Below are 22,215 nucleotides of genomic sequence, written 5' to 3' on the forward strand. Positions count from 1 at the left end.
GGAATTTTGGATGTGCACAGAACACAGACAGGATTGGTTCCCATATGGTTACAGAACTGCAGTAAAGTGGAACAATTTTCAGCTTGTGTGATTGGAGGATATCTGGATGCATATTATAAGACTATCCTCCATAAATGAGGAAAAGTTGAGGTGCCTTTATTATTCTTTTGTTCTACTCTTTCTTTCTATGGGGAATTTGCCAATGCAATATCACTGTCTTCCTTTTAAACAAATAAAACTAAAAAAAAAAAAAAAAAAAAGCCAATGGCTGTTGAAAATAGCAATTCCAGTCCTAAAAACTACTGGGAAGCATTTCTTGCTCAATTTTATCCTACTTTTTCTACAGCAAGTTACAGTGGATCAGTATATTTGATTTGGGAGAAATGAAGTAACAGCTGCCTGAATTGAGCTTGAGCACTCCTGAATTTTGAGGGTGTTCAAATCTGGAAGGCAGGTGCTAGATTCCCTTTCTGAATATTAGCTAAATCTGGAAAGGAAAAGTCAATTTCTGCTTCCATGGCTCAGAAGTGGAAATCCTCCTAAGTGCCTGGTACTGTATCTAAAGCTGCCCAGGTCCAGAGCCTCCCCTCCCTTACTTTTCATTTTAAATTCTAGTGGGATCCACGTACCTCCCTTGCTGGGCTTCAGATAGAGAGGGACACTGTCCATTTAGTCCACCCAATTCCTTCTTTGGGGGCTGCAAGGTGAGGTCACACCAGTATCCCTAATCCAGTCTGGGAAAGTCTTCTGAAGGGGATATCTGGGGCAAAACCTTCTACTCCTTGGGCACACTTGTTCCCCGTTCACAGTGCCACCCCTTTTGACTCACAGCAAGCTGCAGCATGGCTCAGCTACCTCACTCCCTACCTCTCCCTTTCCTGTTGATAGCTGCCAAGAGATTGCTGGGAAATGTAGTTCTTTCCCTGCTCCAGGGCTGGCTCTATAGGCAGGGAGCTAGGCAAGGAACTACAGCTCCCAGGGTCCCGTGGGTTCTCAGCTCCCATGCTGGGATCCCCAGCTGCTCTGTGGCTCCCCTTCTGCAGGATTGTGAGAGGGAAGGAAGTGAGTTTAAAAAAAAAAAAAAATAGGATGGCCCGAATGCTGCCCCCTGCAAATGTGCCACCCCAAGCACCTGCTTGTTTTGCTGGTGCCTAGAGCCGGCCCTGCCTCCCACATCTCAACCCCCTTCCACACTCCGAATCCCTTGGCCCCAGCCTGGAGCCCCCTCCTCCACCCCAAACCCCTCATTTCTGGCCGCACCCCAGAGCCTGCACCCCCAGTTAGAGCCCTCACCCTCTCCCACACCCCAACCCCCTGCCCTAGCCCAGTAAGGGTGGGGGAGAGCGAGCCAAGGAGTGAGAGGGAATGTAGTGAGGGGGGCGGGCCTCAGGGAAGGGGCGGGGCTAGGGTGTTCCATTTTGTGTGACTGGAAAGTTGTCAACCATAAGGGGCACTGGGATGTGCCAGGTGAAAGAGTCCTGCTGGAAGGTGAATGCAGGGGGTGGATGAACCCCGGTAGTCTGCAGGGTGTCAGTAATCCCCGGTGGCAGGGCGGGGAGGGTGAGTGAGTGTGGGAGAGGGGTTGTGATCCCTTGGCGGGGGAGAATCAGCCCTGCAGGGCCTGGGGTGGATAAGCCCCTATGGGAGAGGAGGGCAGGGTGGGTGCAGTGAGCTCGGCGGGGGAAGGGGCGGGGTCAGTGACCCCGGGGCCGGGGCCGGGGCTGGGCTGAAGGGCGTCTATCTAGTAACCAGAAGCGAAGGCTGCGGCTGGACCACGTGGTGGGGCAGGTCACATGATCGGGCTCAGCTGACGGCCGGCCGGGCTGGCAGGGGCGGGGCGCAGGCGCTGGCAGGCCTCTGCCATGGAGCGCGCTGAGCCGGTCTGGGAGCGGGCCTGGGCCCTGGACGAGATCCGCAAGGGCAGCCAGAGCTGGTCGCTGGCAGCTGACGCCGGCGTGAGCGTTGGGTGGCGGCTCGGGGCCATGGGCGCGGCTCCCGGGGGGGCGGGGGTGAAGGGGGACTGGGGGCGGGGGTGAAGGGGGGTTGATGGGGGAGGTGAAGGGAGCTGTGAAGGGCTGGGGTAGCTGGTGGGCGGCTGAGGAGGGGGCTAATGGGCAGGTGTGGGTGATGAGGGGCTTGTGCGGGGAGGTGTAGGGAGCTATAGGGGTGAAGGGGGAGGTGAAGGGAGATATGGGGGTGAAGGGGAGAGTGGTGGGGGGAGGTGAAGGGAGCTATGGGGACCGGTGGAGGTCTGGCAGGAGGTGGTGAAGAGAGCTATGGGGGGGCTGGTGAGGGGTTGTGGGAGAAGTGATTCTACAGTTGGACTTGCTCTCAGCCTCTGGGCCCTCCTTAGCCTCTCCCCATGCTGTGGCAGCACCAGGGGGCTGTTCCCCAGGTGTTTCTCATTGCCCTACAGTGGGGGCCTGGCCTGTTACTTGCTGGCCCCCTGCGAAGGGGGCTGTCCTCAGGCAGCCTATACCCCACTTTAGTGGGTGCAGTCTGGAGGGTCTTGGCAGCTGGGAGTAGTGGGGTGCTTGTGGTGAGGGGAGCGCCCAAAGGCTGAGCCAGCTGTGTTCCCCAAAGCTAGCTGCAAAAGTAGGGGTGGGCTCATAGGTCTGGGGGGGGGGTCATATACAAGCTGGCAGTGGGGCTCTTTGGGCAGCTGGCTCTAATAGGGGGTGTATTTCTCCTATGCTGTGTGGATTCTTGAATATATGGACCTCTCCCTGCAGACTGGAAACCCAAACATGGCACTAGGGTGCTAGTGGCCAAGGGCTGGGAAATCTCTCTTCCCCCCCCCCCTCTGGAAATACAAACAGAAAATGAAACTGGTCTCGCTCTCCAAACTGAGGGCCACCTTTCCTGTGGATTGGGGAGGGGGCAACCCACGGATGTCCTGAGAGCTCTAGAATTTCCCATCTCCCCATTCACCCTACTCCTCCTAGTCCCCTCTGGGACTTTCTTCCCCTCCCACCTGTTCAGCGCATGTACCAGTAGTGACAGGTTCAGCGTTAATTACCTTCAGAAATTTCTCAGGTTGGCAGCACACCCAGAATAGTGTTGCAGACAGCTGCCGTCCTGGGCTTTCCCCTCACTTCCCTGTGTCACATCAAGTCCTCATGGAATCATAGTGCAACTAGTGCCAGGTGGGGGGGCCATGGTGAAAGGAGAGGGATGTGATGCCACTTTAAATCCAACCCCTCAGCAAATCAGTGGTGGTTTCTGCTATTTTAATACTCTCTTATTTTATGAGCTGGCCCAGTGTGAACTGCAAAAAAATAAACTACAAAAATAATGAAGGGTGGGAGGGAATCCCAAGAACATTTAGAGTATTAGTAACTTGAGTCAGGAGTTCTCCAGTCTAAAAGATCTTTATTTTGTCACTTTCCTGTTTTTAATTCACTTGAATGAATAGCCCTGGCCTTTTTATTGTGTCTAAAGTTATCTGAAATTAAACACCACTCTCTTATGTGTTTTGTAAATAGCTTCTGCATTTTCTGCAAGAGTTTTCCCAGCAGACCATCTCCAGGACGCATGAAATTAAAAAGCAAGTAGACGGACTGATTCATGAAACAAAAGCCACAGACTGTCGCCTACGTAATGTCTTCAATGACTTTCTTATGTTGTCCAACACACAGTTCATTGAAAATGTGAGTGCACCAGGATCTAACAGGCTTAGAAGCAAGTGATATAATTTGGAGTATGTTAAAATAGAGAGCATTTCTCCTGGATCTCTATTGTTTGTTCATTTTTGTTTGGCAATCCTATAACTATTGGTAGAATGATGTATTGTTTCTGATGATTTTGTCTGTTCAGAAGTCACTTCTCTAAATTATGCCAGAAATATTAGGCAAGTTTGTAGTTCTGGCTTCTTTACACTATTATGAATAGCACCTTCTCTCCCTTATCCTGGTGCCTGCTGGGTCCTAGCAACCAGGGGATTTCTTTTGGTTTTTCAGTCTCAGCTGCCTGAAGTCTGACATAAGGGGCATCTCCTTGTGATCCACTTCTGGGTCACAGCCCCTGTCCGTTGAGAGTGGCTGAGAGAGCCCATATCTGATTGTTCTCCACAGTATATTTTTAGTGTCTTGTTCAGTCCAGTTGTAAATGTCGTATAAGGAGACTTCGTTAATCTTGGAGACTTCCACAGGCTGATCTGAAAAGCAATGTAGAGTTTTTTGAGATGATCACCTATCTCAGTGGTTCTTAACCTGGGGTGCATGCACCCCCTGGGGGTGCGAGATGCCCTTTCTGGGGGTGCGAGACATGCCAGATTTTTTTAGAAGGTAAATCATCGAAAACACAAATTAAGCACAGGCACGTAAGTACAACTACTTTGTTTCATCAAACCTATGTATTTATTAACATTATACATTTTTAACGATTACGCTGTTAAATTTTAACTGAGAATTACATATTTATTTTAATTTCAATCTCTTTCATTCTATAGTTATGATATATCTAGGTTTAAAGAACTGACCTACTTCAACGATTTTTGATAAGGGGTGCAAGAACATATTTTTGAGAACCAAAAGGGTGCGGGATGCAGTAAAGGTTAAGAATCACTGACCTATCTGAATGTATCTCTTGATATACTGTTAATAGGGACAGTGTTCATACAAGCATTTGGTTCTGCTAAACCTGCGTTTCCCAAACTGTGTGTCATGAATCCCAGGGGGATCATGACAGAGTACTGAACTGGGGGGGGGTGTGTATGAGACCTTTGGGGGGAAAAAAGGGGGGGGGGTAGAAAATGTAAGTAAGTGTTGCTAAAGTGTTGGGGGGCGAGGGGTGGAAAGGGAGAATCAAAGCCCTGGCACACTGCGATTGTCAGCTTGCATGAATGCATGACAGTACCAGCACCGGTAGCCACGTAACAATGGGCTCGCAGGTCACATGGTAGGAGTGCTGCCAGCATGGCACCCAGGTACTGCTCAGGCATGCTGGGCCTTGGGGTGCCAGGTCCTCAATGTGGCTGAGGCTTATGATTCTCTTGGCATCAGGGACCCAAGGCTCACCGACAGTGAGGGGTAAGAGTGTGGGAAGCAGGGGATGGGTTGTGTGTATAGGGGCTCATGGTGAGAGGGAGGGCAGAGGCTCTTGTCTATGATCTCAGGGGCTCCCCCCCTTAAAGGCTCAGGGAGGCTCTGGGTCTGTGTTTGTAGGGGCTTATGGGCCATGAGGGGCAGGTTAGAAGGGGGCATCTGAGAGGGGAAGAGGGAAAGGCTCTAACCTTCAAAATGAATGTAAATAAAACAGTGTTATCCACCTTGCGGAGAACAGGCTGTGGAGTTGCTCAGTGAATTGTGTATGATAGGCCTGCAGCACCTTTGCAAGTACTGCAGCTGTAGTAATCACACCTTGGGTGACTTCACAGGTCATGTTGGAAGCTCTGCACAATTGTAATGTCTTCATTATGGTATAGTAAAAGCAGGTGCCGTAAAATATCAGAGCTGATGGTTTGAAGACAATTGTCTGTAGCTATTGCTGTTTATTAGAAGAAAGTATTTGCTGTGACAGAATGACTGTATTGGTGCTCGTATATGTGAACATCAGTGTTTCAGTACAGTAAGAAGTTGGATGTGAAAAATGTTGGCGTTGCACACTAAACTTAACTACTACTTAACTACTTAGCGAGTAATGCTATAGCAATGAAAGGCTTTAATTTCTTTAGGCATTCTGAAGTGCTCTGCACACTGGCAGATATTTTGCCTCGATCAACATTGTACTCTGTGCTTGGCTTTCATAAAGTAGAGATACTTTATTCCTGTAAGGGCCTTCGTACAAGGACAAGGCAGTGGAGAATCAGGCCCTTGGTATCTTTAGATACTGTGATACCTAGCTGTGTTGTGCTGCATCACAATGTTGCTGTGTAAGACATTTAAAAGATGATTTTGTGGGTGCTCAATGTCTTTGAAAAACTGGTCCAAATTGTCTCAAGTTGGTTGCCCAAAAATTGAAGTACTCGGAATCGGGTGCCGCTTCTAATACCTTTGGCCTAAACTTTCCTGTGCTTCAGTTACTAATCTGTGAACCACTTTAATGTCTTACCAGATGTTCATAGCTAGGTTTGGCAAACTGGTCAATTGACCATCCCTTATTTGACCATGGTCATGTATTCCAGCAAGTGTCCTGATGTAGGCATCAGCCTACCTTTTTGATTGCATCATAGTGCCAATGGATGGCAAGCCTATTTAGATGTCTTGATTATTCACTTTACTACATGCTAATGCCACCTGTTGGGGGAAGAAGGTGAACAAATTGAAGTTGAGCATCTTGATTGGCTGGAATCTTCTAGAACAAACACTGTATGTAGGATATATCTTTACTTGTATACTGGCCATCAGTGCACATTCAATAAATTAAGACAGTCTTTGCACACCGGAGGCCCTGCAGGCGGCCCGGGATGTTATGTCCATGCTGGTATCAGGAGCACCGCCAAAGTCGGCCCCGCACTCTAGAGGCAAGCCGCCGCTGGGATCTCCACAGTCACCCCCGGCACAGTACCAGTCTCGGTCGAGGGAACGTTCCCGACACCGTTCACCGTCCAGCAGCCGTTCAGGGCAAAGTCCATGTGGATCGCCCTCAATGCCCACCAGGCTGTCTAGTTGAGTTCCTTCTGACCAAGACTCTCTGCACTGCTCCGCCTCGGAGCGAACACCGATGGGACCGAGGCAGACGATGCCAAAGTTCCTCATCTCGGAGGGGCTATCGCAGCTGGTCATGGCACGAATGTCGACGTCGTTCCCGTTCGGCGTCGCACTCCAGGACCCCGCCACGGCACCGCCTCCGCAGCCCTGGGCGTCAATCGCTGGCGTTTTGCTGTCGCAGGCCCGCCCGGCGGAGCTGATCGCAAAGCAGCTGTTACCGACTGTACCAGTTCTCCATGTCAGGATTGTGGTCCTGTGGTCGGCATCGCTCCCGGTGCTGCTGCTCCTCCCGGTCCAGGGACAGCGGCAGGTCGTATGTCAGCCTAGCCTCCCTTCGTAGTCGTCCATTGATGGGCCAGGCCAGCCAGGCCGAACATCTGGCCCTGCCGGTGCCACAGCAGGTGCAGTGGCATCGGGCCCCGTGGCTGGGCCAATGGTACCAGTGGGCACCGTGGCCCCCGACGCAGCCCCCAGTGGAGGCTCGCTCCATGGCCTCAGAAGGACCTTCGGCCTCCCTCTCCAGACCTCCGAGGAAGGAGTCAGTGGGACGTACATCCTCGGCACCATGCCCAGAGACCGATCAGGTGGTGAATCCTCCAGTGCCGGTGGACACCCAAAGTACTGCGCCGGCCTCCTCACCCTCCCCGGATGAGGCGATTATGGCCCCTCCTCCCTCTGTCCCGCAGGAGGACTTTAGGGCCCACTAAGAACTCTTAAAAAGGGTGGCATCAAGCCTCCACCTCCAAGCAGAGGAGATGGAGGAGCCCTCGGACTCCCTGTTTAACATGCTGTCCTCCTCTGCACCGGGCAGGGTGGCCTTGCCTCTCCACGAAGGGGTGGCGAAAATTTCAAATGCCCTGTGGCAAACCCTGGCCTCATTGGCCCCAATCTCTAAAGAGAGTGGAATGCAAGTATTTTGTACCCGCCAAGGGGCATGAACGCTTATACACCCACCCTGCTCCTAACTCCCTGGTGGTTGAGTCGATCAACCACAGGGAACGGCAGGGCCAACCAGCCCCTACCCCGAAAAATAAAGATTCAAGGAGGCTGGACTCATTTGGAAGAAAAATGTATTCGTCCTCGAGCTTCCAGTTACGGGTGGCGAACCACCAGTCTCTCCTGGGCCAGTAGGAGTTCAATCTGTGGGTCTCCCTGCCCAAGTTCGAGGACTCCCCCCAGGAGTGCGACAGGAAGGGGTTCAAAGCACTGGTGGAGGAGGGCACAGCGGCCGCCAGGGCAACCCTGCAGGCAGCTTCGGATGCAGTGGACATGGCCGCACAGTCCATGGCCTCCACAGTGTCCATGAGAAGGGCGTCATGGCTCTCCCTCTCTGGGCTGTCCAGTGAGGCGCAGACCTCCCTGCAGGACCGCCTGTTTGACAGCAAAGCTCTGTTTGCAGAACAAATTGATACAAAGCTGCATGGCCTGAAAGACTCCCGCACGACTCTCCAGACTCTGGGTCTCTATGTTCTGGCTCCAGCTAAACTTAAGTTCAAGCCGCAGCAGACTCCCGCTCAGGCCACCCAGTCAAAATACGAGACTGCTTATAAGAAGTTGCGGGCTTATAAGAGGTGTCCACAGAAGCAGTCTCGGCCTGCCCCCCAGCCTGGGTACTCCAAGGGCAAGCAATCAGGGAAAATGCGGTTTTGACGGGACGCCCGGGGGCGCCCTGCCAGTTCTCAGGGATCCACCCTCAATAAAGCTTCCCTTCTCCAATCAGTTGTGTGCTTTCCTCCCTGAGTGGTCGTGGCTGACCTCAGACCGATGGGTCCTCAACACCATCTCCCGGGGCTACACTCTCCAGTTTACTTCCTCCCCGCCCAACCACCCCCTGCCCCATCCCTTCTGGGGGACTCCTCGCACGAGGCTCTGCTCGAGCAGGAGGTGGGGTGGCTCCTGGGCCTAGGAGCGGTGGAAGCGGTACAGGGGGAGTTCAAAGGCAAGGGGTACTACTCGCGTTATTTCCTTATTCTGAAGGCCAAAGAGGGGCTCAGGCCCATCTTGGACCTGCGAGGCCTGAACGAGTACATGGTGAAACTCAAGTTCCGCATGGTCTTCCGGGCCTCCATCATCCTCTTCCCTGGATCCCGGGAACTGGTACGCCACCCTTGATCTGCAGGATGCGTACTTCCACATTCATATATTTGAGGGGCACAGACGCTTCCTCTGTTTCATGGTGAGGCAGGAACACTACCAATTTACGGTCCTCCCATTTGGCCTGTCCACTGCCCCCAGGGCATTCATGAAATGTATGTCGGTGGTGGCGACCTACCTCAGGCGCCGGGGGGTCCAGATCTTCCCCTATCTGGACAACTGGTTGGTCAAGGGCAGCTCCTGGTCGCAGGTGCGGGATCACGTGGCGCTCCTTCTGTCCACGTGCACCACTTTGGGCCTGTTGGTAAACAACACCAAGTCCACGTTAGTCCTGGTACACCGCATAGAGTTTATCGGGGCGGACCTGGACGCCTCGTCGGCCAAAGCCTCCCTCCCACCGGACAGGTTCGAGACCATGAAGGGGCTCATCGACACGATCACAAGGTTTCTGGTGACAACAGCAAGAGTGTGCCTCCAGCTCTTGGGTCACATGTGGTCTGTCACGCCAGACTCAGGATGAAGCCCCTCTAGCTCTGGTTGGCCTTGGAGTTCTCCCAGGCCAGGGGCAGGATGGACAAAATCCTCACGGTGCCCAAACCAGTGATCACCTCCCTACGGTGGTGGTCCTCCCCAAGAAACATGCTCCATGGGATCCCGTTCAGGGGCAGGGCCCCGTCGCTGGAGCTGGTGTCCAACGTGTCAGACCTGGGATGGGGGGGCCATGTGGGGAACGTTCAGACCCAAGGTCTGTGGTCAGCTCAGGATCTGACCCTCCACATAAACATCAAGGAGCTCAGGGCGGTAAGATTGGTGTGCATGGCCTTCCGCTCGCACCTGGAGGGCTGGGTGGTCAGGGTCCTCACTGACAACACGGCCTTGATCTTCTATATCAACAGGCAAGGCGGGGCCTGATCCTCTGCCCTCTGCTGCGAAGCCCTCAGGCTGTGGGATTTTTCTATAGCCCATGACATCTGCCTACAGGCCTTCCATCTACAGGGTGCCCGGAATGCGCAGGTGGATCGCTTGAGCAGGGACTTCTCCTCTCAGCACGAGTGGTCTCTCCAACCAAGCGGTGGTGCACAGACTTTTCCAAGTGTGGGGAACTCTCCAGGTGAACCTGTTCGCGACTCGGCAGAACCATCACTGTCCCCGGTTCTGCTCCGGGGGGGGGGGAGCTGGGACGGGGCGCTATCTCCGATGCCTTCCTCCTGTCCTGATCAAGCAAGTTTCTCTATGCCTTTCCCCTGTTCCTGCTGATCGGCAAGGTCCTGGAAAAGATAAAGTTGGACAAGGCCTGGGTCCTTCTGATTTCCCCAGCATGGCCCAGGCAGCATTGGTACGGGACCCTCACGGGCCTGGCGGTCGCCCTGCCATGGCTGTTGCCATCCTGCCTGGACCTGCTCTCCCAGGACCCAACCTAGGGGCACTCCACCTCACAGCATGGCTGCTCAATGGCTAGGTAGGGAGGAAAGGACTTGCTCGGAAGAGGTTCAGCACATCTTCCTAGAAAGCAGGCGGCCCTCCACACGCCAATCCTACTTGGCAAAGTGATCTCGGTTTTCCAGATGGGCGGATGAGTTGGGGCATTTCCCTGGTGGCTGCCCCGATCCACCTTATTCTGGACTACCTCCTTCACCTTAGAGCCCAGGGCCTGGTGGCCTCGTCAGTCAAGTTGCACCTGGTGGCCATATCAGCCTTCCATCCGCCGGTGCAGGGCCATACGGTATTCTCCCATGCTATGACTGGCCAATTCCTTAAGGGGCCCCGTATGTTAGGCCCCCGGTCCTGCAATGGGACCTAAACCTGGTGTTGGCCTGTCTCACGGGGGGCCCCCGTTTGAGCTGCTAGCCACATGCTCCTGGTCACACCTCTCATGGAAGGTGGCCTTCCTGGTTGCAATCATGTTGGCTAGGCGGGTCTCAGAACTCAGGGCCCTGACCTCCGAGCCCCCATACACGGTGTTTCATAAAGATATGGTCCAGCTCCACCCACACCCTTCATTCCTCCTGAAGGTGGTCTCCGCCTATCACATGGGTCAGGACATTTTTCTGCCGGTCCTCTGCCCCAAGCGTCCAGTGAGGAGCACCGCCTCCACATGCTGGATGTGAGACGGGTTCTGGCTTTCTACCTGGAGCGGACTAAGCTGTTCAGAAAGTCCTCGCAACTGTTCATCGCCTCGGCCGAGCGCATGAAAGTTCGGCCGATCTCCACTCAGTAGCTCTCCAACTGGATCACCTCGTGCATCCGTAGCTGTTATGACCTGGTGGGAATCTGTCCACCACCAATTGCGAAGGTGCACTTGACTCGGGCGCAGGCCTCATCGGCTGCCTTTTTGGCCCATGTCCCCATCCAGGACATTTGTAGGGCTGCTACGTGGTCTTCAGTTCACACTTTCACCTCGCATTATGCGATCGTCTCCCAAACCAGGGAGGATGCCGGGTTTGGCAGGGCTGTGCTCTGTCCTGAGAATTTGTGAACTCCTACTCACCTCCAACAGATATAGCTTGGAATCACCTATTGTAGAATACACATGAGTAATCGCTTGAAGAAGAAAAGACAGTTATCTTTTCCGTAACTGGTGTTCTTCGAGATGTGTTGCTCATGCCTATTCCACATCCCGCCCTTCTTCCCCTCTGTCGGAGCTGTCTGGCAAGAAGGAACTGAGGGTAGGGGGCGCGTGCAGCGTCCCTTATATCGTGCCATGGAGGCACCACTCCAGGGGTCACTGGGGCGCTCCCCTACGGGTACTGCTAGGGGAAAAACTTCTGACACCGGTGCGCGTGGCGAGCACGCATACCTACTGTGGAATAGACATGAGCAACACCTCTCGAAGAACACCAGTTATGGAAAAGGTTACTGTCTTTTCTTTTGTTACTGTTCTAATAAATTAGTGCTTTAAAATTTGACCATTTGTGATATTTGATCTGTCTCATAGACTCATAGACTTTAAGGTCAGAAGGGACCAATATGGTCATCTAGTCTGACCTCCCGCATGATGCAGGCCACAAAAGCTGACCCACCCACAACAGAATCCTCCAGCCTGCGACCCCTGCCCCTGTCAATTGACCAGTTATTTTTAGAACAAACACCCAACCCTATTCATAAAATTGTTTTGCGATTCTCCTATGAAAGGTGCTATAGAAGTACAAAATATTTTCTACTAAACTGTAGAAAAAATACCCAATCTTCTAATGCTAAATTAATACGTGTTTTTAAATACACCTCTACCCCAATATAACGCCACCCGATATAACACAAATTCAGATATAACGCGGTAAAGCTGTGCTCTGGGGGGGCGGGGCTGCGCACTCCGGCGGATCAAAGCAAGTTCGATATAATGCGGTTTCACCTATAACGCGGTAAGATTTTTGACTCCCGAGGACAGCATTCTATCGGGGTAGAGGTGTAAATGCATTAGACAGTTCTAAAATAACATCATGCTGAATCTCTCCGATATAAATGATCATATTGTTTCTGTTTCCTGGAAATGTAGTGGAAATAGAGAGTCAATATGTTAATTTTTCTATACTTTGTGGACAGTATGTTTTTTCACCATCTGCAGCAGAATGTTATATTAATTTGAATCAATTCTCTTGAATCCATAGAGAGTATATGATGAAGAAGTGGAAGAATCTATTCCCAAAACTGAAATAGGAGACAAAGCAGAACAGGTTAGATGCCTTATATTCTTATGAGTGATGACAGTGTGGTTGGAGCTGTGGAAAACAGAAGTAGACACAAGTTGTTCTTTGTTTTTGTTTTTTCGTTTTGTTTTTTTACTATCAGGCACTTGCAACTTAGAGGCTGAGTTTTGTTTACTCTTGCAAGTCCACTTGTTGGGTGACTTGAGTCTCACAACCCTAAGAACTCAGGAGCATTTTTGAGGATGACTGGTGTATTGTAACTTCTAGCCCAGTGTCTTGTGTCCACTAGCCAAGCTTAAATTCTAGTTTTCTAAGAGCAACACGTACTTCTAGCAAAAGGGGTAGGAGACTAAGCACTCTTCCCAAATCCTGAAGTTGTGACTAGACACAGGATTATGTCTGGAATCCTGTAATGGTGCAAAGCCAGGAAGTCTTTTCTTCATTTGGTAATTAAATGCACTTGGAAGCTAAAAGATCTGTTGTATTTTGGGGTTGGTAAAATGGAATTTAATCTGATGAAAAGATGTATTCAATTCTATCCATTTTAAGCTTACTTAGGGGTTTTTTGTCGTTTTAACTATAGTGAAACAGCTCTGAGAGACAGCAATTTTCAGTCTCACTGCTATGGCATAGTTGAACCCATGACCTCTACCATCAGAGGTGGAAACCATACCTCTATGCCACCAAGAGATCTGAAGGTAGCTGTATTGAGAGTGGAATCATGCTGATTTGGAGCTAACCTCCTGCAGTTACGTTTGACAGTGAAAATGACTTTGACTAAAACTAAATACTAATACGGTGTTTCTGTTATTTAAAGGAGAAGACCCGGGAACAAAAAGAAGCAGATTTGATTCCTAAAATCCAGGAAGCGGTGAATTATGGGTTGCAAGTGCTGGACAGTGCATTTGAGCAGCTGGACATCAAAGCAGGCAATTCAGACTCTGAAGAGGAAGAAACTAATGAAAGGGTAGAACTAATACTGGAGCCAAAGGTAAAGAAACCTGCCTTTGGGCTGGTCTACACTGGGGGAGGGGGGTGGAATTGATCGAAGATACGCAACTTCAGCTACAAGAATAGTGTAGCTGAAGTCGACGTATCTTAGATTGACTTACCTCACATCCTCACGGCGCGGGATTGACTGCCGCGGCTCCCCTGTTGACTCCGCTTCTGCCTCGCGCCCTGGTGGAGTTCCGGAGTTGACGGGGAGTGCGTTCGGGGATCGATTTATCGCATCTAGATGAGACACGATAAATCGATCCCCGATAGATCGATTACTACCTGCGGATCCGGCGGGTAGTGAAGACGTACCCTTTGTGGGGAGCATTGGGCTTGAATCTTATCTCGTGTACACCAGTGCAAGTGGGGAGCAATACCAGCCAAGTTGGTTATGCTGGTGTAAAACTGATACAAGTTGCATCAGAATTGGGCCCATTGATTGGGGCTGAAGTGGTGGGCAGCAGCGCCCCTTGCTGAGCTATCTCTGGATTTGTGTAGCTAGCTCCTGTGTCTTAGAGCCAACCAGATAGTAGTTTTATGTACTTGCGAAGAGTACATAGAAAAAGGCCCTGTGCCCTTTTCTCTGGGTTTTCTGGTGCATGTTGAGGTACAAGGGGGTAGTTCATATTGATGGGTTTGGGAGGGGGCACATTCAATTTCTGTGTGGGGAGGGGGTCTTAATGAATGTGAACTCTTTGTTCTTTTATGGGGTTCGGAGACAGTTTAATTGATACAGACCACAATTTCCATTGGACCAACAAATTTTAACCGTCAATCCTAGACCCAGGACTCCAGCCTAATACTTCTATTCATCCAGTCTTCATGAGCATTATTCAGCACCTGATTTGGAACCTAAAACTGTTTTGGGATTAAAACATGGTGACTAATGGTCTGCATAGTGTTGGGCTCTTTTAAAAAAAGAGTGCGGTATTGTTTTGAAATAGGAACTGTAAAGTGTCTTCTCCATGGCATAGAGATATAAACAAAAACCCAACCCTCTCTGTCTCTTTACAGGATCTCTATATTGATAGGCCTTTACCTTATTTAATTGGCTCCCAGCTGTTCATGGAACGCGATGATGTTGGGCTGGGGGATTTCTCTAGTGAAGGTTTGTGCGGGCGATGGCCTTATTTATGTTGGTAACTAGTTCCTAGCTTATTGCTTATGGCTCATGTTGAAGTGAATGGCTCTGATTATGTCATGTGTTGGTGATTTTGGTGACTGATGCACTAAGGGGGGGCGTGCATGCACCCTATCAGGTACCTGCTAAGAGCTAAATGTTATAGTGAACTGACCGAGCTTAATGTGACTGAGTGCTCAGTGCTTACAAGATCTGACGCTTGTGGGCATAGAATGGAGGGATTATCGTAACCTGTGCTTTTCAAACCAATCTCCTTTACACAGTGTTTAATTCTCCATTTACGATGCTGTAGGCTAGATGTCTGTGTTCTGAAGGCTGGATAGCTGCATGTGTCACTGTGATCTGAACTGAGCTCTCTTTTCTGTTTGTCATTTTTGAACAGAAGGGTCAGTAGACAGTGATCGTGGGAGTGTAATTGACAGTGAAGAGGTAAGAGGGGACGATAACTGGCTGTTTACGCTTGTTGGGGCAGGGGCTGTTTTTGTTCTGTTTGTACAATGCCTGGCATAGTGGGGTTCTGGCCCATGACTGGAGCTCGTAGGTGCTATGATGATGATCCAAATAATTTTTTGCATAAACACTTGGGCTTCTTGATAATATGATGGCCTCGTTATTTAGAATGACATTTTCCACTCCAACATCACTAAAGGGTTAAATCTCTCTTTTAAATTGTATATTTTAACTGTGATACAAATATTTCACATTGCTGTTCTTGTGCAGTAATTTTTCCTGAAACAAAATCTTTTCAATAGAGCAATAAAGAGACACTAGTTCTAATTTTGCTGCCTGTATGGAGCAAGGCATATTTGGCTGACATATTTTCAGTCTAATCACTTATTGTTGAAATGACAGAAAATTAGATCTTCCTGTGGCTACCCACGCGCTGCAGGTATATGCAATGATCCAGTATGATGACAGAAGATGAACAGAAACCCCATTCACTGCTTACTCTGTAAACCTGCTTAGCTCCACTGATTATGGTGAACCATAACTTGTGGTTTTATACCTTTACTGTATCAATCTTTTGCATCTGACAAGCTGTGTCTGTAATGTGTACATTACATGGACCAGCTGTATGCTAATTAGTGGAAGCATGCTCTCCTCTGCTCCTGAAAAGTTTTGCTTTCTGCATTTTGTAAGACTTGAGCTTTCCTTTTGAGCCAGACTAAAACTCCTGTTAAAATAGCCTTAAAAACTCTTGCGCATCAGTCCTGGTCTGTAGTGACTAGTTACTAGACTGCTGGGTTCAGTGACCGAAAGCAAGCTGAATAGGTGCAGTAGGCTGTTTTGGCGGTCAGAACTGCTGCAGGCATGGAATTTTAAAGCATTCTACCTTAGGCACATAAACAGACAATGCACACAGTCATGCTATCAAATCACTTTTGCATTCTAGGAATCAGATGATGAATTTGAAAACCCAAGCGAGGATGACCAAAAGCCAATAAGGGCAAGTACTGTGGAATGGAACAAAAGGCTGTTTGATTTTTAAATCAAGATTGGGTGGTTTTCTGAAATTCCTGCTCTCGGAATTACTTTGGGGAAGTTCTTTGGCTGCGTTTTACAGGCCAGACTAGATGATCATAGTAGTCCCTTCTGGCCTGGGAATCAATGTATCTATGTGCTGTACGCAATGGAGATGCAAGGGAGGGGAGATAAGATTTTATAGGGACAGTTGTTCAAAGTCTAAGTTAAAACGCGAATCACATCATCTTTCAAATATCTTGTTTGTGTGCTCAGCATGTTTGGACCAATGGTCCTTGGTTTGGGGGTGGTATGGGGTGTGGGTGAATGCTTTAAAAATGAAGTAAAACCCACTTGCAGTTCAAGTCCAAACCTTCAGAAATGCACAATGTCTCAGATAAAACAGAAAAGGCAAAGTAGATAGGGGATGAAGCAGGAGGGAAGGTAGAAATAGAGGTGGGAGGGGTGTATGTGTAATGGTGAGGATACTGTCCTAATGATCAGATTCTTTGTTATCTCTCTTCCCTTTAGTCAATTGGAGGAACTGTCTGTTAGTGCTGGGCCAGGGAGAATATGCAACATAACTTGGGGCTTAGGACACTTTCTTCCCTGTCATCCCCACTCCCAAAAAATCATACCCCTAAAACTAGTTGAATGTTCCTGTAAGCAAATTCAGTTCAGTCTGCTGGCCTTTCTCTTTTTAGCTGTAACAGACAACAATGACTTGTGTTCTTGCTTCTCAGCGAAGGACATTGGTGAGTGATGAGGAGGAAGAGGAGAATGGGTGTGACCTCTTTGGTGACTCTGAAAAAGAGGAAGAGGACTTAGAAGAAAACACAAGGCCGGTAAGGGATTACTGCTGCCAGTGGGAATGGGGCATGATTCCCTCTTGCGGGTGTGAAGGAACTGCAATGCTATCAGTGTGAGGAAATGAGCAAGCACAGTGATGGCTAAGAGTTCTCTGGCATGGGGTGTTGCAGAGACTGTTGAGGCTCCTTTCTAGCATTATTGCCTGTTCATGGTACCTCTTGGGATGCCGAGTAGCCTCTGAAGCTGTGCAAAGTAGATTACTGCGCTCCTACATGCAAATGTTGTCTGTCTCTCACTCCGGGGACTGCCCAGAAACAAGGTGGCGGCTTTAAGAATCTTGAAGACAAGTTGGAAATAGCTTGTGTTGCCTGTTGTGATCCATTAAATTACCTGATAATTTAAACTTGCATAACACTTTCTGTCCTGCAGGATTCCAAAGTGCTTCGCAAACCGTTAGCATATAGCCCTATTGAAGCAGTGCTACCTCTGGTGTGGAGCATGGCAGCCAATAGGGGAAGGGAAGTGATTTAGCCCAGAATGTTGGGACAAAACCCTTCCTCTTACACACAGTCCTAGGACGTGAGCTCCCTTCCCTAAGGGTCTGATCTGAACCCCCTTCCTATCCCTTGCAATTATGGGGTTGAAACTCTGTGGATTAGCCTCAGATGAATGAAGGGCTGATTGATTCTGCTGGAATCTGTACCTGTGTTTACAGGTATCGAACCTGTTGCTTGCGCTGCTGAGCTGTCCCCTTGGGTAATGTTTTTATCTCTGCCAGTAAGGGGTGAGCCAAACACTCGTTGAGACATAAAATAGGACTTCACTGAAAGGAATACAGTATTCTCTCCTTTCTCCTTGTTGTACCCTCAGAAAAAGAAAAGACCAACGTCGTTTGCAGATGAGCTGGCGGCCCGGATCAAAGGGGATGTGCCTAGCAAACAAGATGAAGAGAAGTCCTGTAAGCTACTCTTTAGTACATGTCTGTGGGGCAGCGCTAGGGTCTTGAGGCTGTTTGAGGAGTTCTTTGTAATAGTGCAATAGTATTCTCAGATGTGTGAGTGCGTTTTGCATGAAAGCAAATAGCATGCATCTGTCCTCTTGCAATCAAGACAAGTAAATGATACAGACAATGATGTTCTAATAACACCACATTTGACAATGGGATCCTAAAGGGGTTCTGGCCTGGGGTAGGTATGAATGTTAGGTTGGAATTTGTAGGGAGAACCAGTAGAATCCTCCATTCAGGAACAGGCTAATCACTTCTCCACTTTCCTGCAGTTTAGGTCAGGAAGGGGATTCTCGCCTAGTCTGCTCCCCGCATGGTGTAAAATTGCGCATTGGTGAATGCACATTGTTTGGCTGTTTCATCTGACTTAGGGGGAGACGCTGGCCACTAGCCTCTTCCCTTTGTGGCTGTTCTAAGAGTGAGAGAAACAAAATATCTTACTGGTTTAGTATGTTCAGGCTTTTAAATAAAAGCTAACCTGTCAATATCACTTGTACTCTGAGAAACATTTCTTGCTGCTGGTGTTAGTCCCACCATAGAGACTGATTGTAAAAGATTTTTGCCTCTTATTTACTCTTGAACATTTAGACCACCTGTTGTTGGTTTCCCCCCCGCCCCCCTACTTTGCTCAGCTTGAACAGTCAAACTAGATTGGTCAGTTTCATGCTTAATTTGCAAAATGTTCTTGTTTATGAAAATAGAGGAATCTTCCACATATACCACCATCCAATACTTTTAAATTAAAATCTTTAATCTGTAAAGTGCCTGACATGACGGGGCCCTGATATATGAAGTTTAAGTGCTACTGTAATAAAAAAAAAGACACATTTCTATTCACCTCAACCTCTGAAAATGTTCACTCAGTTGAACAATGGGCATAAAACTAGTTTGCAGGGTTGCTTCAGGAAGCTGTGCAATGTAGAAAAATATACAAATAGGCTCTTGTTCTGACTCTATATTGTGTTTTAAAATGCATTTATAGCAAACTGGCCTCAGGTAATAAATCACAAGAGTAAAGAGACTCTTTTTAATGACCTCTTCATCTTTTCTTCTCCAAGCCCTGTCAGCAGAAATCAAAACGAAGAAGACTCTGAAAGAAAAGAAGGAAGTCAGAGTTCCATCAGACGGTAGGGCTTCCTCCTCTGCTCTGTAACTTCTGCTTCCAAATTTGGGGGAAGGGGGGTCAGATCTTCCAGTGCAGAAGGTCTGGAATATATCACTTTATCAGTTAGCATCCTTCATTTTATATGATGGGGTGTGTGTGTGTGTGTGTAGATACACCTATATCTCAAAGAACTGGAAGGGACCTTGAAAGGTCATCGAGTCCAGTCCCCTGCCTTCACTAGCAGGACCAAGTACTGTCCCTGACAGGTTGGTTTTTTGTGGGTTTTTTAGCAGGCCAATGCTCAAACCACTGAGAGATCCCTCCTCCCCCCAGTAAAGTAGCCTGTGTTCATGTCTGCACCAAGCAAGAGTAGAAATGGGTGTAGAGGAAGTTCCTTGCTCACACATGATCTTACTTGGCGTGGTCCAGTTGCTACAGATCTCATGCTTAGTTGCAACAGTGATACGCGCGCAATGTCAGAACTTCTATAGAGTAGACAAAGCTGATTGTTCCCTGTGCATCTGTAAAATCAAAACAGGGTTGTTACCATGGAGCACGTGTAGTTATTTGGCCCCTTCTCCATGTTGCCCTTCCTGAGAATGCAGAGGAATAGGCCCAGTTAACAGCTCTCTTGCAGTATGTGTGTGCTGTGTTTCTAGATGATGAGGATGACATCTTCAAACCTCCCAAGCTGACTGATGAGGACTTCTCGCCATTTGGTTCGAAGGGTGGCCTTTTCAGTGGCGGGATGGGACTCTTTGATGATGACGAGGAGGTTAGTTACTGGTGGGGTAGAGGGGCATGTGGATTCCTGCACAGATGTCCCGCTAAAAAAGGGATTGATGCTGTTGGAAGGTGAGGAGAGAGGAACTCTCTAACTTACCACAACATCTTTCCGGCTTGATCCACAAACATAATGCTCAAGTGAGGTTCTGCATTTTGTTTCTCTCTGCACAATGCCCTTTCTCCAGTAGTGGAGCTAGTATAAAAAGCAATGAGGGGATGGCTTGGCATTCCGAAAATCATATTGGAAATAGATTCCTTGGATTCACAAGTTCAGCTCCCAGCTGGGTTGACTCAGCCCTTCTTCTTTTTGAGGTAGATAAATCAAGGAAAGTGCAGTTAACTGAAAAAACCTGTGCGTAGTAAAGACCTTTAAAGGCACCTCCACATTGATGCTGAAAATCATGTGCCTCTCTTCAGAGGATAGCAGATTTGACCCTGGGGTCTTTGGGCTAAATATCCCTCCCACTTGCTCTGCACCATTAGCATGCAGGAATGCTGTCAATAACTGCTCTGCCACCCCTACCCCAGAGATACCATATTGCAACAATGCAGTATATAGATAGCTTGTGAAGTGCTGTGTGATTTTTTTGGAATGGAAGGCCAGCTGTATAGACCTAAAACTAATGTTTAATAGCCTCCCTGACCTATCTTAGACTCTTGGTTCACCCCTGGTCCTGTTAACCTTTGATTGTACAACTCCTGGGTACCTGCACTGCCCAGAAAACTTAAAGTGTACATTTGTGTGTGTGTGTAAAATTGATTTACAGAGAGATGCACCTAAACTGTCTCTTTTCTCTCCCCCCCCCACCCCCCTCATTTATACATGCCTCAGTTCTATGCAGAAAAATGTTGGTATTGTGAAAAGAAACGCTTGTATTTCTAATAAGATTTAAGAATCAGGAGGTAAATAAGAAAAATAACTGCTTTGTGTGTTATGAGCTAGAGTCAGCTGACTTACTTAGAGCAGCAACTGTTGGCTTTTGTGGCTATATCTGCACAGCTCCTCAAACAGGCTATTGAGTTACTAGTCATGACCAATGAGACATAAGATAGAAGCATGATATTAACAGTGCACCCACTGATTCAGATGTTTCCGGAGGACAAAACTTTGCTATCTAGCAACTTGTAGAGCAGACTTACCCTGGAGTGGGTGTCAAAGAGTTCACAGAAAGATTCTGACACTTATTGGATATTTTCCAACAGAACAGGGAGCCTCTTTATTATAGATACCTGTCCTCCCATCCCAACTCTGCCTTCATCTGTTTTAAAGCACTAAAAATATATTTCCACTCTAAGCAGCAGTAATAGATTTTTCTTTTAATTACAGGATTGTAGATTTGGGTTTTATCAATACAGATTTGGGTAAAATAACTAGGCTCTCATTTATTATTGTACAAATTACCTTCATCTTAATTTTTATTAAATGGTTTCCTTTTTCAATATAGACACATCCTCCATAAAGCTTAGTAGAAGAATGAATCTGCAGCAGGATTCTCCTTTGAGCCTGTTTTCAAACCACTGTGCCCAAATCCCTCTTGTACACTAGGGCTGGGATATTTTTTGGGGTGCCTGGGAGAGTTGGATTCTCAACACTCTCTGAGTTTCAGTGTTCAGTGATGCCCAGTTCTTAGGATCCTTGGGTACCTAGGGTGAGATTTTCAAAGTTCTCCTTTGAGTGATCAGCACAGGGCAATTGGAACCTGTGTTTACTGTTTGAGGAGCACAATTTCAAGTTCTCTTCAGCTGAACATGTGTAAGAAAGAACCTAGTTCCATGCAGTCACTGTCCCAGCTTCTGGTAATCTAGCTGGAGCTATGTGGGTTTGGCATGTCTCTAGCCAAGGGAACTATGTGTAGATGTGGAAGGGATTCCGTAGTAGTCAGCTGTTCTTTTGAATTGTAACATGTACTTTTGGGGAGCAGGGGGTTTCATGTCGTCTTTAAATGCCAATAATCTAAATCTGTCACACTGCATATTACGACCAGTGACGTTAACACTTTAGTTTGTCCTGGTCTGAAACTTGAGAGATTCATGCTATGATCCTATCTCGCACCGGTCCCTCTTATGCCCTGTCTACGTGAAAAAGTTGCATTGGGATAACCTAACAGACAGCTCTGACTGAGGAAAGTCCAGTACTGCCAACCCAAACAAACAAATCACAAGTCAGGCTGAAAAGAATTGTGAGTAGCTTAGAACTCATTTGGAACCACAAGTACGCAGTCAGGCAGCAGCAGAGACCCCCCAAAAAAGCAAATACAGTAGAGTACTGTTAAATGTAAACTACTAAAAAGGGAAAGTTTATAAAAAAAAACGACTTTACCTTGTCAAGAAACTTTCTGTGCTTGTTTCATTTAAATTAAGATGGTTACATGCAGCATTTTTCTTCTGCAGAGTAAAGTTTCAAAGCTGTATTAAGTCAAAGTTCGGTTGTAAAGTTTTGAAAGAACCACAACATTTTGTTCAAAATTACGAACATTTCAGATTTACAAACAACCTTCATTCTCAAGGTGTTCGTAACTCTC

The 22,215-nt window shown here is 48.2% G+C and overlaps 1 protein-coding gene across 1 annotated transcript in view; it reads left to right on the forward strand.

Moving 5' to 3' along the window:
- Positions 1 to 1,857: 1,857 nt before the first annotated feature.
- The window catches only part of LOC135881099 (WASH complex subunit 2A-like), a 68,036-nt gene continuing 47,678 nt past the window's right edge, over positions 1,858 to 22,215 (forward strand). Inside the window, exons 1-11 of the mRNA XM_065407609.1 lie at positions 1,858 to 1,955; positions 3,486 to 3,650; positions 12,350 to 12,415; positions 13,206 to 13,379; positions 14,399 to 14,492; positions 14,908 to 14,954; positions 15,919 to 15,972; positions 16,730 to 16,831; positions 17,667 to 17,754; positions 18,861 to 18,929; positions 19,567 to 19,682. Coding sequence (XP_065263681.1) covers positions 1,863 to 1,955; positions 3,486 to 3,650; positions 12,350 to 12,415; positions 13,206 to 13,379; positions 14,399 to 14,492; positions 14,908 to 14,954; positions 15,919 to 15,972; positions 16,730 to 16,831; positions 17,667 to 17,754; positions 18,861 to 18,929; positions 19,567 to 19,682 — 1,068 coding nt within the window. The 5' untranslated portion in view covers positions 1,858 to 1,862. The remainder of the gene's footprint in view (positions 1,956 to 3,485; positions 3,651 to 12,349; positions 12,416 to 13,205; positions 13,380 to 14,398; positions 14,493 to 14,907; positions 14,955 to 15,918; positions 15,973 to 16,729; positions 16,832 to 17,666; positions 17,755 to 18,860; positions 18,930 to 19,566; positions 19,683 to 22,215) is intronic.

The sequence above is a fragment of the Emys orbicularis genome, chromosome 7 (genome assembly GCF_028017835.1).
Source record: "Emys orbicularis isolate rEmyOrb1 chromosome 7, rEmyOrb1.hap1, whole genome shotgun sequence".
Classification (NCBI taxonomy): domain Eukaryota; kingdom Metazoa; phylum Chordata; order Testudines; family Emydidae; genus Emys; species Emys orbicularis.